At 42.9% G+C, this 18,981-nt stretch overlaps 1 protein-coding gene across 1 annotated transcript in view; it reads left to right on the plus strand.

Annotated features, from left to right (window-relative positions):
* The window catches only part of LOC311040419 (interleukin-1 receptor accessory protein-like 1), a gene marked incomplete at both ends in the record, with an annotated part of 684,931 nt that overhangs the window by 221,295 nt on the left and 444,655 nt on the right, over window positions 1–18,981 (plus strand). Inside the window, one exon of the mRNA XM_084050699.1 lies at window positions 549–828. Coding sequence (XP_083906825.1) covers window positions 549–828 — 280 coding nt within the window. The remainder of the gene's footprint in view (window positions 1–548; window positions 829–18,981) is intronic.

Below are 18,981 nucleotides of genomic sequence, written 5' to 3' on the forward strand. Positions count from 1 at the left end.
GATCACAGATTTTTTTTTTGTTTTTGTCACATTCCTATAAGCCAATAATTTGATGACCGGCAGCGGTTCCGGTCACAATGGTACTTTTAAGTACATTTTGATGCCAATACGTTTGTACTTTTACTCAAGTAAATTCTAAATGCCAGACTTGCTTTTGTTAACAGAGCATTTGAAAATGTGCACTCGTGCTATAACCAGTGTTGCCAGATTCTGTGAGAGGAACAAGCAACCAGGTCTAGGAAAACCAGCCCAAAAGCAGCGACTATGGGCTACATGAGCGCTTTAACATAATACATCAGCTATTTGAAAATAGCAGATCTACAAGCTCACAACGCGTCGCCATGCGACGCGTTGTGAGCTTGTAGATCGGCTATTTTTTGTAATATTGCGGGGAAATTATAATAAGCAGATCTGGCAACCCCTGGCTATAACACTTAAACAATGCATATCTGGTTCGTCCGATGCGATCGTTGACGTCCATGTCAAATTACTATGTCGTTTCTCATTTCTCTCTCTCTCCCCCCCTTTTTGTTCCTGTGTCTTTGCAGTGGACGGCTGTACGGACTGGTCGGTGGACTACCTGAAGTACAAGGTCCTCCTGGGCGAACCCGTGCGGATCAAGTGCGCCCTGTTCTACGGCTACATCCGCGCCAACTACACGCACGCGCAGAGCGCGGGCCTCAGCCTCATGTGGTACAAGAGCACGGGCCACGGGGACTTCGAGGAGCCCATCAGCTTCGACGGCACGCGCACCAGCAAGGAGGAGGACGCCATCTGGTTTCGGCCGGCCGAGCTGGACGACGTGGGCCACTACTCCTGTGTGCTGAGGTATGTGTATAAATAAACCAAGCCCCCCCCCCAGAACCCCAGAGGTTGCATTGAAGCGCGTGGGACATGCTGGCCATTCATAGGTACTGCAGCTTTTACTTTAACCCATTGAGACCTGAAGCCGATTCTACATGTCTTCTAAATCTCAACAGTATTCTGAAAAACGTATGTTTCTATATCAGTGGTGCTCAATTTTTTTCATGTCAAGGACCCCCAAAATATTTTGTTCCAGGGACCCCCCAGAAGCAAAGATTTGAGTTAAAAATGTTCGCTTTAAAATATATATATTCAGAAGATTTGCACACATTTTCACGATATTTCAAAAATAGCAGATATACAAGCTCATAGCGCGGCACTTGGTGCCGCGCTATGAGCTTGTATATCTGCTATTTTTGAATAGCCAAAGTGTAAAATAATGCTTTTATGCTCAAATCAAAAAATGACACAGTTCCAGGTCTTAATGGGTTAACTATTTGTGTCCGGGTAGAGCTCTTGCCTGTGGACCCACAAGGTCATGGGTTTGGTTCGGTTCGGTCCCGGGCACCGCCGACGTGCTGTGCGTGTCGCCACGGACCAAACGGAGTGACATGGAAGGTGCGAAGTCGGTTGGATCGGCGGTTGTCCCAAGAAATATCGATAAATAAGCCAATCCTCATATATGGAGTACCCTGATGTCATACACTGGCCTGGACTCCATATTTGGGCATGGCTGACACGGGACTCCATATTTGGGCATGGCTGACATGGGACTCCATGTATATGGGCATAACATGGACACAGACATACAGTATACAGAGAGTTACATAAATGGGCATAAAAGGGACAGACACGTACAACATGTACTCTGACAATGAGTACAAGTACAACAGGGGCATGAATTCACAAATTGCTTCGTTCCCAAATAGGCCGGTGCCTATAGTGAAACTAAATGCAGTCGCGAATGGCGCTTCACAACATGACCGCCTTAAGCATAAACGATGAGAATTCACCAGCCAAACTTGGCATGTTGTATTACTGTAAATCCTAATCCTCACATTTCCAACTGTACTAATCTCGTTATAGAAAGTCAGGCCTACTAATGCGCCGGCATTGGCATGGCATCCTTTCAGAATATTGAACGATGCAATGCTTCGGAAAGGGTGCGACAAGGTGGAAATCCAATCAAAACTCACTTTCCCAGAATTCCCCTGACTTTAGGGTCTCCATTCCAGAGAAGAGTGTGTGTATTTTATTTTTTTTGTTCCAGAGAACGGTAACTCATTCTAATATTTGAACGATACATCATTTTAATTTGATGGCCCCATCATGCATTAGCTGCCTCGTAATATGGAGTCGATTCCGCTGTGTTGCTATGCACTCTGGAATGCACACGCAGGCGCGCGCGTGCGCTCGCATACACACGCGCACGCAGATGAAATGTTAATCATTCCTAGGCTTTTAAGCGGACCTTTCTCCATGCTCAAAGCGGCTGGATGTATGGAGCTGACAAATGGGCCAGTCAAAAAACTGAAACTCCCTCAACCTCCAAGGTTAATAAGTTATTATTACATGATCACGGGAGTACCAGACCACGAAATTCAACTTATTTCCTCATAATGTGTGGGCTACAACTAGCCATTTATTTTCTTGCCGGTTATTCCATCGATTGCTTTTTCGATTCATCGAATGATCGAGAAGCAGATTGTTTTTATATATATATATAAAAAGATGTATATTATATATCAACAAATTGATTAACCACTTCAGCGTTGCTTCATACTTTGTCGCACAACGGGTTTGTGCAAAAATAGTGAAAAAAACAGGTATACAAGCTCACAACGTGCCGTATCGTAATGTGTTGCTTGTTGATCGGCTAATTTCACTCTTTTTTTAATATATATATTTTTTTTTTAAACTAACTATAATAATGGCATGCCCAAAATAGAAATGAAATGGATATTGTTTTAATAAACTATTAAATTCACCAATAGATTTTTTTTTCATATTGATTACACACCCCATGGAGACTTCAATTCATGGATATTATTTTGGCTGGGAGACTCAAAGCGTCAACTTTAAGTCTCCTACCGGAGACATTAGCATCTTTCCGCCGGTTATCAAATTATTGGCTTAGGAATGCAAAAAGAAAAAAGAAAAAAAAGTCCATGAATTCAAGGCTTCATGGGGTGTGTAATTGATAGAAAATGTGGGTGAATTACTCCTTTAAATAGATTATTTTGATTAACTCATATCTGTGGAGTGTGGAGTGTGGACTGCATAAGCCAACCAAAGTGAAAGCAAAGTTTCCTTCTTCTCTTTTTTCATTCCACGTTCATTCCACTGATTGGGGAGCTGGAGTTAATACAGTCGGTCAACACAGTCTCACTGCCCCGAAGTCACATATTGACTTTTTTGCAGAACGCCTTCTAGTCACATTGTGACTGCCCAACGTCATAATGTGACTTCCCAGCAGTCATAATGTGACTTTAGGGTAGCTCCATTGAGATACATAGCTGAATAGACAACATGCGTTAAAAGCTGTGGTTTAAATGCAACATAACACACGTCACCACCCAAACAAACCTGGAAATATTCTGTGCATTTTCATATTTTGTTGATCATTTTTCGATAAGTGTTTGTTGAGAACGATAGATTTGTTTAACTTTTCCAACCCCCTGACGTCACGTCAGATTACTTCCTGCATTCTGCGACGTCTTTTTCAGTGTCAATAAAGATCTGACAAAAAGAGGACCAAAAAAATGTTTTATGATCTATCTATCTATCTACATAAACGTTCAAAAGTGCTGACCCTATGGCCACAAATGTTGCAATTATGTACGGGTCCTTAAAAGTACCCGTATCTTCCGTATTTTTTAATGAAAAGTATTTTAATCTGATTGGTGGCCATTTTATCAGAGAGTTGTAATGTTGCGTGAGTGCAGTACACCTCTCAACCCATAGGGTCACGTGAAAACATATGGCAGAAATGGCCAGCAATTGGATTAAAAGGTTTTTTATTGAACATTAAAAAAAATACGGGTACTTTTGAGAAACCATATATAATTATAACATCCGTGGTCATAAGTTAGTATCTTTTTATTTGAAATGTGAACGTTTATGTAGATGTACGGGCTGTAAATGTAGAAGTGCAAACACCAGGTTAAAGTTTCGCCATGCCTGCCATAATTTATTCTACATCTACATAAACGTTCAAAGTCACAAACATTATTATCATTCTTAAGTTAATTAAAATAATGTTAATTATTGTCTGAGCCCGGAACTGTTATTTCTGATCGTCCATTTAAATAATCGTTCATTATTTAAATGGATTATTATTGGTTATTAAACCATTTCACTCGCAATATTTATGTTAAAACGTATTTTACATCGATCGTATGCGTGATTACGGTGGATATAACTGCAAACGAACTATATTTACTATATATATATATATATATATATATATATATATATATATATACACACACACGATTCATCATTATTATTTGTATTTATTATTATTGTTATTTATTAATATTATTTATTTATTGGCCTTATGTTATTAATAATTATTATTATTAACATAAGGCCAATACATGAATCGAATACATCAAGTCAGGAGGGCACTAGAGACATCTGGGCACTATGGTACAACTGGGCACCTTGACAACTGGCACTAGGTACATGTGGGCACTTGGCCAACTGGGCACTAGGTACATGTGGGCACCTGGACAACTGGGCACTAGGGACATCTGGGCACCTTATTTTGGACGACTGGGCACCTGGACATCTGGGCACTATGGTACATGTGGGCACCTGTACAACTGGGCTCTAGGTACATGTGGGCACCTGGAAAACTGGGCACTGGGGACATGTGGGCACCTGGACAACTGGGCACTATGGACACGTGGGCACCTGTACAACTGGGCACTAGGGACATGTGGGCACTTGGAGAGATGGGCACCAAAACCATCTGGGCACTAGGGACATGTGGGCACCTGGACGAGTGGGCAATTAGGGGTGGAGACATCTGGGCACTAGAGACATGTGGGCACCTGGACACCTGGGCACTAGGGACATCTGGGCACCTTATTTTGGACGACTGGGCACCTGGACATCTGGGCACTATGGTACATGTGGGCACCTGTACAACTGGGCTCTAGGTACATGTGGGCACCTGGAAAACTGGGCACTGGGGACATGTGGGCACCTGTACAACTGGGCACTAGGGACATGTGGGCACTTGGAGAGATGGGCACCAAAACCATCTGGGCACTAGGGACATGTGGGCACCTGGACGAGTGGGCAATTAGGGGTGGAGACATCTGGGCACTAGAGACATGTGGGCACCTGGACACCTGGGCACTAGGGACATCTGGGCACCTTATTTTGGACGACTGGGCACCTGGACATCTGGGCACTATGGTACATGTGGGCACCTGTACAACTGGGCTCTAGGTACATGTGGGCACCTGGAAAACTGGGCACTGGGGACATGTGGGCACCTGGACAACTGGGCACTATGGACACGTGGGCACCTGTACAACTGGGCACTAGGGACATGTGGGCACTTGGAGAGATGGGCACCAAAACCATCTGGGCACTAGGGACATGTGGGCACCTGGACGAGTGGGCAATTAGGGGTGGAGACATCTGGGCACTAGAGACATGTGGGCACCTGGACACCTGGGCACTAGGGACATGTGGGCACCTGGAGAGGTGGGCACCAAAACCATCTGGGCACTAGGGACATGTGGGCACCTGGACAAGTGGGCAATTAGGGGTGGAGACATCTGGGCACTAGGGACATGTGGGGCACTGTAAAATCTGATTTCATGTAATGGTAGACCTTACTTAAAAGAAAGAGTACTCTTTACTCATTTCGGCTTAATTTGTTGACTCTACTAGATGAAATCTAGTAGAGTCAACTTTCTGGTGAGGAAAGTAATTAAACTTCGTCTTTTCAGTAACCCTTACTTAACATTATAAAGTGAGGAGGATTTGTAAGTAAACTAATGTCTTTTCAGTAATCTTTACTTAACATTATAAGTGAGGATGACTTTTAGTGTTTTATTAAACTCATGTCTTTTCAGTAATCCTTACTAAACATTATAAGTGAGGAGGATTTGTATTAAACTAATGTCTTTTCAGTAACCCTTACTTAACATTATAAGTGAGGAGGATTTGGTATTAAACTAATGTCTTTTCAGTAATCCTTACTTAACATTATAAGTGAGGATAATTTTGGTGTTTGTATTTATCTATTTATATGCATAATATAACATATACGTATATGTATATGTACATGTGACACTGATAAAGCTCAAAGGTCAGCAAAAAGACTGCAAAGGTCAACCCTGGTTATGTCGAATGGTGGGTTACATCAATAGTCTACAACTTTTCAATAAGAAGTTATAGATTTTTGAAATAGTTCAAAGTTAAGCTTTTTTCACATTTTTCAAAAATATTTTTTTTAAATTAAAAAACACGTTTTCAGACTCAGAAGAGGACGCTGAATCGAATGGGCTAGGTCTCGATTTTGTATGACTCTTAGAAAGTGGTTTAAACAAGCGTTAAAGTTTAGTAAACTTGAAGCTTTTTTCACAAACATATTATTATTTTATTTTGACCCTTCCACCCTCTTATTTATATGATATTGAGTCGAATGGTAGGTTACATCAATAGTCTAGAATTGTTTAATAAGAAGTTTAAGATTTTTGAAATAGTTCAAAGTTTAGCTTTTCTCACATTTTTTAAAAATATTTTATTTTTAAATTAAAAAAAACCTTTTCAGACTTAAAAAAAGACGCTGAATTGAATGGGATAGGTCTCGATTTTCTAGGACCTTGGGAAATACAAACGGTCACCAAAAAGATTGGACGTTGACTTTTGTATAAAAAACTGATTTTGTTGAGCACAAAATCTGTAACTAATCGCTCCAGATATTTTTTTAAAATCCGAAACTTCTCTCAATCCATATTGAGAGTAAGCCGGATTTTTGGCACCGGCCCTGATTTTTTTTGACACTGATAAAGCTCAAAGGTCAGCGAAAAGACTGCAAAGGTCAACCCTCGTTAAATTTTTAGAAATTGTATTTTTCTTCGAGACTCTGGCTTTAGACTAATGTGATGGCGCTGATTCCAAATATGCAAGTTTCTTTTTTCTCGGACAACAGGAAGTGCCTCAAAAGGCCACTTCCTGGTTGGTTTTAGGGTGTTCCAAGCCTGTGATTACTCTGATATATTTTTTTCCCAAATCTACACGTAAAATGATGCTAAAATTTGAAATAATCAAACCCTAATATCAAATCATGATTTAATTATCCGTTAATTGGCTATGGTTACGGCTTCGCTATCTCGCTCAATATCTCGGATACGATAAGGACTTAGGGTCCACTTTTTGGATATGTTGTAGAGCTGGCTGAGACGCACATGTGGATGTCTTGTTTGTCCCGTTACGACACATTTCTATTTCTGACTTTGTCCTTTGATATGGTCTTAAGATATAAGACTCTATGTGCCTTCTGAAAGTGTAGGAGGTCAACTTAGGAGTGTCGTACCGGGACAAACAAGACATCCACACGTGCGCCTTGGCAAGCTGTACAACATATCCGAAAGGTGGATTCTAAAAATGCATCGATTTCGAGATATATCGCTTTATTGCGCGTAATAACTTGACATTTGACCCTAGCCAATTAAGGAGAATGGTAAGGCCGTGTGCGAGGAGAGTTATATGGGCGCGTTCGGGGCGACGCGCTGACCCAGAAACAGGTGTCCAATTTTGTTTTTACTCCTTTCAAACAGTTTTTCACTATTATATCGGCCCCTAGGGGGCGCTGAAACAATCGGACAACGTATTATTGATCAGCTCTTCACCCCGGACGCGTCCATATAACTTTCCTCACACACAAACATGTGGTTCTGAAAATTAGGGTTATTGGGCTTCTTGAATAATTTGGCCACTAGGGGGCGCTGACACAATTGGACAACAGATTATTATTTTTATTTTTTTCCAGGCGAGGGACCCTCGCCAGGTGCCCACATGTACCTAGTGCCCAGTTGTACAGGTGCCCACATGTACCATAGTGCCCAGATGTCCATATTGCCCAGTTGTCCAGGTGCCCACATGTCCCTAGTGCCCTCATGTCTCCACCCCTAATTGCCCACTTGTCCAGGTGCCCACATGTCCCTAGTGCCCAGATGGTTTTGGTGCCCACCTCTCCAGGTGCACACATGTCCCTAGTGCCCAGTTTCCCAGGTTCCCACATGTCCCTAGTGCCCAGTTATCGAGATGCCTACATGTACCTAGTGCCCAGTTGTACAGGTTCCCACAAGTACCCTAGTGCCCAGATGTCCCTAGTGCCCAGATGTCCATGTGCCCAGATGTCCAGGTGCCCAGTTGTCCCAAACACATGGTGCCCAGATGTCCCTAGTGCCCAGTTGTCCAAGTGCCCAGTCGTCCCAAAAACATGGTGCCCAGATGTCACTAATGCCCAGTTTTCCAGGTGCCCACCACATGTCACATGTACCATAGTGCCCGGATGTCCAGGTGCCCAGTCGTCCCAAAAATATGGTGCCCAGATGTCAATAATGCCCAGTTTTCCAGGTGCCCACCACATGTACCATAGTGCCCAGATGTCCCTAGTGCCCAGTTGTCCAGGTGCCCACATGTCCATAGTGCCCAGTTGTCCAGGTGCCCACATGTCCATAGTGCCCAGTTGTCCAGGTGCCCACATGTCCCCAGTGCCCATTTGTCCAGGTGCCCATATGTACCTAGTGCCCAGTTGTACAGGTGCCCACATGTACCATAGTGCCCAGATGTCCATATTGCCCAGTTGTCCAGGTGCCCACATGTCCCTAGTGCCCTCATGTCTCCACCCCTAATTGCCCACTTGTCCAGGTGCCCACATGTCCCTAGTGCCCAGATGGTTTTAGTGCCCACCTCTCCAGTTGCCCACATGTCCCTAGTGCCCAGATGGTTTTGGTGCCCATCTCTCCAAGTGCCCACATGTCCCTAGTGCCCAGTTGTACAGCTGCCCACGTGTCCATAGTGCCCAGTTGTCCAGGTGCCCACATGTCCCCAGTGCCCAGTTTTCCAGGTGCCCACATGTACCTAGAGCCCAGTTGTACAGGTGCCCACATGTACCATAGTGCCCAGATGTCCAGGTGCCCAGTCGTCCAAAATAAGGTGCCCAGATGTCCCTAGTGCCCAGGTGTCCAGGTGCCCACATGTCTCTAGTGCCCAGATGTCTCCACCCCTAATTGCCCACTCGTCCAGGTGCCCACATGTCCCTAGTGCCCAGATGGTTTTGGTGCCCATCTCTCCAAGTGCCCACATGTCCCTAGTGCCCAGTTGTACAGGTGCCCACGTGTCCATAGTGCCCAGTTGTCCAGGTGCCCACATGTCCCCAGTGCCCAGTTGTACAGGTGCCCACATGTACCATAGTGCCCAGATGTCCAGGTGCCCAGTCGTCCAAAATAAGGTGCCCAGATGTCCCTAGTGCCCAGGTGTCCAGGTGCCCACATGTCTCTAGTGCCCAGATGTCTCCACCCCTAATTGCCCACTCGTCCAGGTGCCCACATGTCCCTAGTGCCCAGATGGTTTTGGTGCCCATCTCTCCAAGTGCCCACATGTCCCTAGTGCCCAGTTGTACAGGTGCCCACATGTCACCAGTGCCCAGTTTTCCAGGTGCCCACATGTACCTAGAGCCCAGTTGTACAGGTGCCCACATGTACCATAGTGCCCAGATGTCCAGGTGCCCAGTCGTCCAAAATAAGGTGCCCAGATGTCCCTAGTGCCCAGGTGTCCAGGTGCCCACATGTCTCTAGTGCCCAGATGTCTCCACCCCTAATTGCCCACTCGTCCAGGTGCCCACATGTCCCTAGTGCCCAGATGGTTTTGGTGCCCATCTCTCCAAGTGCCCACATGTCCCTAGTGCCCAGTTGTACAGGTGCCCACGTGTCCATAGTGCCCAGTTGTCCAGGTGCCCACATGTCCCCAGTGCCCAGTTTTCCAGGTGCCCACATGTACCTAGAGCCCAGTTGTACAGGTGCCCACATGTACCATAGTGCCCAGATGTCCAGGTGCCCAGTCGTCCAAAATAAGGTGCCCAGATGTCCCTAGTGCCCAGTTGTCCAGGTGCCCACATGTACCTAGTGCCCAGTTGGCCAAGTGCCCACATGTACCTAGTGCCAGTTGTCAAGGTGCCCAGTTGTACCATAGTGCCCAGATGTCTCTAGTGCCCTCCTGACTTGATGTATTCGATTCATGTATTGGCCTTATGTTAATAATAATAATTATTAATAACATAAGGCCAATAAATAAATAATATTAATAAATAACAATAATAATAAATACAAATAATAATGATGAATCGTGTGTGTGTATATATATATATATATATATATATATATATATATATATAGTAAATATAGTTCGTTTGCAGTTATATCCACCGTAATCACGCATACGATCGATGTAAAATACGTTTTAACATAAATATTGCGAGTGAAATGGTTTAATAACCAATAATAATCCATTTAAATAATGAACGATTATTTAAATGGACGATCAGAAATAACAGTTCCGGGCTCAGACAATAATTAACATTATTTTAATTAACTTAAGAATGATAATAATGTTTGTGACTTTGAACGTTTATGTAGATGTAGAATAAATTATGGCAGGCATGGCGAAACTTTAACCTGGTGTTTGCACTTCTACATTTACAGCCCGTACATCTACATAAACGTTCACATTTCAAATAAAAAGATACTAACTTATGACCACGGATGTTATAATTATATATGGTTTCTCAAAAGTACCCGTATTTTTTTTAATGTTCAATAAAAAACCTTTTAATCCAATTGCTGGCCATTTCTGCCATATGTTTTCACGTGACCCTATGGGTTGAGAGGTGTACTGCACTCACGCAACATTACAACTCTCTGATAAAATGGCCACCAATCAGATTAAAATACTTTTCATTAAAAAATACGGAAGATACGGGTACTTTTAAGGACCCGTACATAATTGCAACATTTGTGGCCATAGGGTCAGCACTTTTGAACGTTTATGTAGATAGATAGATAGATCATAAAACATTTTTTTGGTCCTCTTTTTGTCAGATCTTTATTGACGTGACGTCAGGGGGTTGGAAAAGTTAAACAAATCTATCGTTCTCAACAAACACTTATCGAAAAATGATCAACAAAATATGAAAATGCACAGAATATTTCCAGGTTTGTTTGGGTGGTGACGTGTGTTATGTTGCATTTAAACCACAGCTTTTAACGCATGTTGTCTATTCAGCTATGTATCTCAATGGAGCTACCCTAAAGTCACATTATGACTGCTGGGAAGTCATATTATGACGTTGGGCAGTCACAATGTGACTAGAAGGCGTTCTGCAAAAAAGTCAATATGTGACTTCGGGGCAGTGAGACTGTGTTGAGTCGGTTGGCAATGAAACCCCTCTTTTGGACCCGCTTCAATCTCCATCATATCTTTAGGGAAATTTACGGAGTATTGTAAAGCCTTCACCGGTGGCCATTATGTTCCCGGGGAGAATGAGGAGAACTGTGTGGGGGAAGGACACACTACGCAGCACTGTGAAAAAAAAGCTTCCGCCGCGTCACTCCTCCAAATCAAATGAAGACACGTGATGCTGCCTCCCTCCTCCTGGCAGACGTCCAGGCTGAGGAGACACTCTCGTGTTTTAACAGCACCAGAGCAGTACTATACTTAGAAGAAGTACTTATACTGACAGTGGAGGAAAAAGTACTCAAAATGTTTTACTTAAGTAAAAGTATCAATACTGCAATGTAGACATACTCTGTTACAAGTAAAAGTCCCCCGAATTCAAAATGTACTTGGGTAAAAGTACAAAAGTATTGGCATCGAGATGTACTTAAAAGTACCAAAAGTACAAGTACTCAGTATGCAGAATGTCCCATTTCAAGTCTTCAAATGTATGAAAATCTTTTGAAAATAGCAGATCTACAAGCTCACAATGCGTCGCGATTGTAAATGTAATTAGTTACTTTACACCACTGCTTACTGAAGTAAAAGTAGCAGTATCACAATATTAAAAAAATACTTTGTTACAAGTAGAACGCCTGTGGTCAAAATTTGACTTGAGTCAAAGTACAAAATATGCCAGTACAAAAGTACTAAAATACACATTTTCCTCTCCAAAAGCAGCAAATGTACGCGCTCACAACTCGTCGCATCGAAAAGCACTGTGAGCTTCTAGATAATAACGTAGAATTGGTATTAATAATATGAATCTGGAGAGTAATTAGTGACTAAAGCTGTCAAATAATTGTGGTGGAGCACCAAGTACAATATGTGCCTCTTGCGATGAGGTGGAGCAGAAATATAAAGTATTGAAAAATGGAAAGTAAAAGTTCCACAAATTTGTACTCGAGTAAATGTACTTATAGTAACGTTCCACCGCTGACAGAAAGAAAGAGAGGGAGGGAGTGAGGGGGGGGGGGCACTTATGTGACATCTGTGACACACTACATCAAATAAAATAAAAAAAAGATCATATGGCGCACGGGAGCATGCATGTGCGTCAGTCACGCTGAGCTCCAATCAATTCCAAAGCGCCCCGTTCCCCTCTCGCCGCGCGGCGGTACAGTAATCGCTAGCCAATTTCCTCCCCAACCGCTCCGATTGTGATGGAAATGAGTGTCAGCGCTCCAATTAACCATGATACACCTGGCAATCAAAGAAGGTGATTGCGCCGGCGCTCAGGAATGACGTTATAGCAATTCAAGGTCACAGCGGCGGATAACATTACGTTTTTTTTTTTAACCCATCAAGACCGGGAGGGCATCTGTGTCGTTTTAGATGTTTATAACCACTTTAACCATTATCTTATACTTCAAAAACAGCAGATAAACAAGTTCATAGCACGGCACCGAGCTTGTAGATCTGCTATTTTTTGAAAAATAAAGCGAACATTTTCAGTTTTTTGAAAAAACGTATGTCGCTATAATCAGTGGTTCTCAAACTGTTTCATGTCAAGGACCCCCCATCTCAAAATATGTTGTTCCAGGGACCCCCAGAAACAAAGATTTGAGTTAAAAATGTTCGCTTTAAAATATATACACATTCAAAGATTTGCACACATTTTCACGTAAGAAAGAAAATAGCAGATCTACAAGCTTGTAGCGCGGCACTCGGTGCCGCACTACAAGCTTGTATATCTGCTATTTTTGAATAGCCAAAGAAATCTTAAAATGACACGGATGCGTTCCCGGTCTAAATGGGTTAATGGGCCCCATTGCTTGTTTTTGGGGGAAATTAAAGAGCGAATGGCAACGGGGATACATCCACCACCTCCAGATGTCTGCACGCGGATGAAACAAAGAGAGCCCGTAGTGGAAAGTAACTAAAGTACATGTACTCTTTGCTCAGGGGACACTTTGACATGTCTGTCTGTCTTTAAACAGAGGCACGCTGTCATTTTCATTCCGCCCTGAGAGACGAACCTTTGAGGACACGTTCTGTCCTCCAGGTCAGACTTAAAGTGAATAGACGGGGCGGGCATCGTAATAGCAGACGCGGGCGGCGGAGCTTGGCCTCCCATGAACCTGTGAGAGACGGAGAGCTCTCTCTATGCCGCCGCCGTCGTCGTCGCGAGCCAAGAAGAGAAGGTTTGGCCCTCGCCCGCCCGCCGTTTTCAACAACGGAATTAGCATTCTCCTCATCGTCGGCCCGTGGCGGGCGCCCGTTAAATTGAAGCCTGGCGGGCGGACAGTGCCCCAATCCCACAGTCCTCCTCCCTCCATTCAGCGAGGCTGGCAGCGCTCGCCGGAGGTATACACAATCAGTCAGCTCCGAGTTATTGTGTAATCACGCGGATAGTCGGGGGGGGGCCAGAGCAGACTTGATTTGGAAGGAGAAGTGGGGCTCTGTCGCCAGTCTAGCGCCATTCAGAAGCAAATTAAGGGGCAACACTTACTCGCCCATCAGCGGAGAGGAGGAAACAACAATGTTTGTGAGCGCTTTATGTCCCCAAGGGCCTCCGTTCTATTTGTTCACCGCAAGCTTACATAAAGACATCTGGATGTAAACAATGCTGGAGGAAGAACTCAGATTTTAAAAAGTAAAAGTAGCTATACCACAATATAGAGTATAGCACTGTATAATAATGACCCGTTATAAAACATGTATACAGTCATTATTATAAAGTGCTACCCAATAGAGAAATAATTAAAACAAATATTATTATTATAATTATTATTATTCTAAAAGTATACATTATGCAGAAGGTTCATACTTCACCTTTTTTTTTTTTTTTTTTTCAAAAGTTTGCTAAATGTGTCAAAACCTTTCGAAAATATAGGCGATCTACAAGCTCACAACGTGTCGCCGTGTAACGCCTTGTGAACTCGCAGATTGTCTGTTTTTGATGTATAAAAAAATACCTTAAAGGACAACTTTGGTTTTTCACAACCATGGTTTATATGTTAGCTTGTAATTGAAGTAAATAAAAGATGAGTGTATTTTTTTTTTTTCATTTACTGCTTTCTATAGTTTTTGTAATTTTCGCGATCTTTTTTTACAGTGGGCGGGGGCATTCGGTCCGTTGGCTAAATATGATTTTTTTTTACACAATAACTCTGCGTTTTCTTTATTATTATTTACAGTAGCTCTTCTAGCCCCCAATAACTCACATCTGGCCATCAAAGACCATGGGACACATGGGATTGTGTAAAAGGCATATTTAGCCACCGGACAGAATGCCCCCGCCCACTGTAAAAAATATCGCTAAACTCGCTAAAATTATAGAAAGCAGTAAATAAATAAAAAACAACACTCATCTTTTATTTACTTTGATTACAAGCTAAAATATAAACCATGGTTGTGAAAAACCAAAGTTGTCCTTTAAATGGTTAAGTAATGTTTTATAATGATAATCTAAATCCAACTTCTAACTTAAGTTTGCAGATAATTGTAGTGGAGTAAATAGTTCAACATTTGCCTCTGGAATATACATTAGTGGAGTAGAACTCTCGGGCATCCACATTTCGTTTTAATATACAAAATGACTATCCTTATTTTGCCTGTGCAGTCATCTAAGCCATCTGCAATAAAAGCAATTCTCCCTCTCCCACAGGGACCAGATAGTACAGATGTGCCACTTCAAAACTTCACATGTCCTGCCATCGCCAAGACAGTAGATTTTCAGGGGATTCCCAGGGCAATAAGAGGGACAAAGAAGGGCATTTAAAATGCTGAATTATTTTGATGATCACTGCTTTTATGATGCTAATTAATTTGAGCAACTGGTCAAATCACCTTTCGCCTCATAATGAGTCTGACACCTTATTCAACACACATTCTTTTGTTCTCATGTATATGGATGTCTGTTGAAGGGAAAAACAGGGGGGTGTAGTCACAACTTCTTTTCAGGGGCAAAACAGTGCATTTTAAGGGCAGAAAAGGGAGGAAAAAAATGCATTTTCAGGCCACTTTCAGGGAAAGAACAGTAACGTGTGAAGTTTTGAAGTGGCACATCTGTACCTCTCCTGAACAGAATGTGGTGGTAAATTATACCTCTATATAGTATTACAGAGGGTTCCAATTGTACAATACAGAAATAGATGATCTAAGCTCACACGCTCACAGTGAGCTTGTAGATCGGCTATTTTCGCTAATATTTTATTTTCACTATTATTTTAACCCGTTAAGACCTGAGGCCGATTGTGCAAAATGTCTTCTAAATCCTAACTGTTTTTTGAAAAAAAACTTATGTTACTATGTCTCAATCTTTTTCATGTCAAGGACCCCAAAATGATATGTATTTGGCCGCGGACCCCCATCTCAAAATATTTAGTTCCAGGGACCCCCAGAAGCAAAGATTTGAGTTACAAATGTTTGCTTTAAAAAATATATATTCAAAGATTTGCAAAAATGTTCACGATTTCTCAAAAATAGCAGATCTACAAGCTCATAGCGCGGCACTCGGTGCCGCGCTATGAGCTTGTATATCTGCTATTTTTGAATAGCCTAGGTGTAGTTTTTTTTGCTCAAATCTAAAAATGACACAGATACTTCTCTCGGTCTTAAAGGGTTCAAATTGTATTCCCCCCCCCAGCAAATGTATATATATATATATATTTGACTTATAATAGGAATAGGAACTGCTTATAGCCTATGAATGGATTGGGGCAAAAAGTCGCCTGAAGGAATGCCGCCCTCTCCTCCCGCGTAAACACACAGTGTTATATGAGCCTCCGCTTGGGCTGACTTTGACCTTGCCGCGTGCCTGTGTGTGCGCGGCGCGCACGCCGCCTCCTGCATTAATGAAACCTCTCTGCCAATATGAGCTAAGAAGACAGAAAACTTCACCCCATTATGGGACTCGTAAATCAAGTGACTGTCTCCGCCTGCCATCGGACAAGTGGTGGAGGAAGATAGTATGACTCCACCGCCTCTCTGTGCTACTTAACCTTTTTTTTTTTGTTGTATTATTATCTATTCTAAAATGACGATTCTCAACCTGTGGGCCAGGGCTCTACTGCTGGGCCACGAGGGTATTGCAAGGGGGGCCCCCAAATAATTGGCAGAACACTAGACACAAGATTTGAATGATCATACCGTATGACATTTAAACACATTTATGACACTTTTGAACCTTTTTTCATTCGGATACCGACAAATAGGAACACTCAATATATTGATTGATCATTAATATAAACATGCTCAGATAATGCAGGCGGCACACCCATCTGACCACTTAAGGCTGCCGCGTGGTCCTTGATCCAGAAAAGGTTGAGGGCAATTAACCTACAATATATCAAAACCGATATTTAGAACCAGTAACTGACTTAAAGAGCCTGTAAACAGGAAATGCCCTGTTTTGGGCATTTCCTGTTGAGAGCAGATTTTTTTTCTGGGCAGAGCTAAACACCTCACCTGATGACACGCTCAGGTGAGTTTCAGTGATGTCATCAGTGTCACTGATGGCATATCTCCTAACTACACCAGTCTTGTGCCACAGTCTCTATGCTAGATTGCACTGCCATCTTTTGGCTAGAATAATTCTTTCACTGCCTTCAGTGGGTTTTTTTTATAATCGACTACATTGATTTGATCAACCTCTTAACCCTGTATTAAACTTCATTATACAATGGTGGCGTACAAAAATAGCGAAGATAGACGATCTACTGTACAAGCTCACAGAACTTGTAGATCGGCTATTTTCACTGTATCTTTTTTTTTTTTTAAATAATAAACTACCTGCCTTTTTCGTCCTTGTATTCTCCTCAGATCTCTTAGCCTCAAATTATTGTCCTCCTTCTTCATCTCAACCACTTACTGCATGAATCCCAGCGCCCCTACAAGCGAATATTTGGCGCGAAGATAGCAGATCTGCAAGCTCACAATGTGTTGCAGATTGGCTATTTTCTGCAAAGAGATTTGGTGAAGAGGGAATAAACGGAAGGGGGCCCAAGTTTAGTGCACTGGGGGGCCCCAGTCAACCAAGTATAAGTTAAGCCCTACTATCTACTTTATCTTACGATCTACAAGCTCACGATGCGTTGATGAGTTAAAGTGGACAGAGTGGTTCCAGGGAGGTGTAGTAATAGTGCATGCTGAGGATCTATTGATCTGATCTGTTGCACCTAATGGATTGTTGACCCCGTGGGACACATACGGGTTGGGGTGGGGGGGTGATGAATTAATAATTTAGCATATGCTAAGTGATGCAGGGGGGGGGGGGGGGGGTTGCACTATGTTAGCTGACGCAGGACGGATCCGTATGTACTGTTACTGCCTTGAGTAAAAGTATAAACGTATTGGTATCAACGTATATTTATTGTAGGAAAGCAAAAGTACTCAAATGTTTCCAAATGTGTCCAAAAGTTTTCTAAAATAGCAGCTCTACTAGCTCACAACGCGTTGCACTGCGACACGTGAGCTTCAGGGACGTGCACAGATAGATTCTAGGTGGCGCTAGAGCACCTGCCCTTTGCCCTCTTGACCAGAAGTGCCCTTTTTGAAGTGTGCCCAGTTTACAGCAGGGGTCTTCAACAGGGGGTCCGGGACCCCTAGGGGGTCCTCAGAGTTACTACAGGGGGTCCGCCAAATCTTTATGTGATATGATTTGTCTTTTTACCATAACCACTCGAAACCTAGCATCCCTTTTCTGAGGAGAACTTTAGCCAAAAATAGCAGATCTACAAGCCCACAACGCCTCGCGCTGCGAGGCGTTGTGGGCTTGTAGATCTGCTATTTTTGGCAAAGAGGTACAGGTGTAGAGGGGAAAAAAGAGCAGATCAAGTAAACAAAAAAAAGTATAATTTACTTGAGCACCTGCCCCTCAAAATGTCTGTGCACGCCACTGGTGAGCTTATAGATTGTGTAGTATACTCACAAGCTGAGTTTGAAGTCAGTCGGTCAGACGGTTCTCGAGGTATGCTCACACGCACGCACACACATGCAGAGATTCCACGCGCCCATAGAAGGGCCGCAAAACTTTATAGATTCTTTTTTTTTGTGTTTGCGTTTGCCGAGCTTTGACAAGGGATTAAATGTGCAAAGAAAGAACATATCCATGCTCATTCCACACGTGCCATCATGTAAAGAATGAGTGATTCACCGCCATTCCCTGGTACGACAGCCAAATCCTCTTGTCTTTGTCTCAGCAGCACAGCGGCACCTATATCAGTGCTCACACATGCTAACGTGTCACGTTTTGGAACTAGGACGCTTGGCAAAGGGTTTGCGCTGGATCTTTTATTTATTTATGTTTTAATGCTAGAGAATTAGTATACTGTACAACAGTGGTAAATGGTGCATTTATATAGCGCTTTTATCCGAAGCGCTTTACATAGATTGTGCATTACATTCACCCGTTCACACACACATTCATAAACCGATGGTGGAGGAATTAGTGGTTCAGCGTCTTGCTCAAGGACACTTCGACACTAACTCTGGGGGATCGAACTGGAAAGCTCACGGCTTCCATCAGGCCGTTCTAACGGCCACTCTACCCCTGAGCCACTGCTGCCCCTAAAGTGCATACATACAGTATACATCCCTATAATATCCCTATAATTTTCAAAAGATTTGTATATATTTGAAAACTTGAAATGGGACATTCTGCATAATGAGTACTTTCTACTTTGGGTACTTTAAGTACATTTTGATTCC

The sequence above is a fragment of the Gymnoscopelus microlampas genome, assembly GCF_963454915.1.
Source record: "Gymnoscopelus microlampas genome assembly, chromosome: 24".
In the NCBI taxonomy this organism is placed as follows: domain Eukaryota; kingdom Metazoa; phylum Chordata; class Actinopteri; order Myctophiformes; family Myctophidae; genus Gymnoscopelus; species Gymnoscopelus microlampas.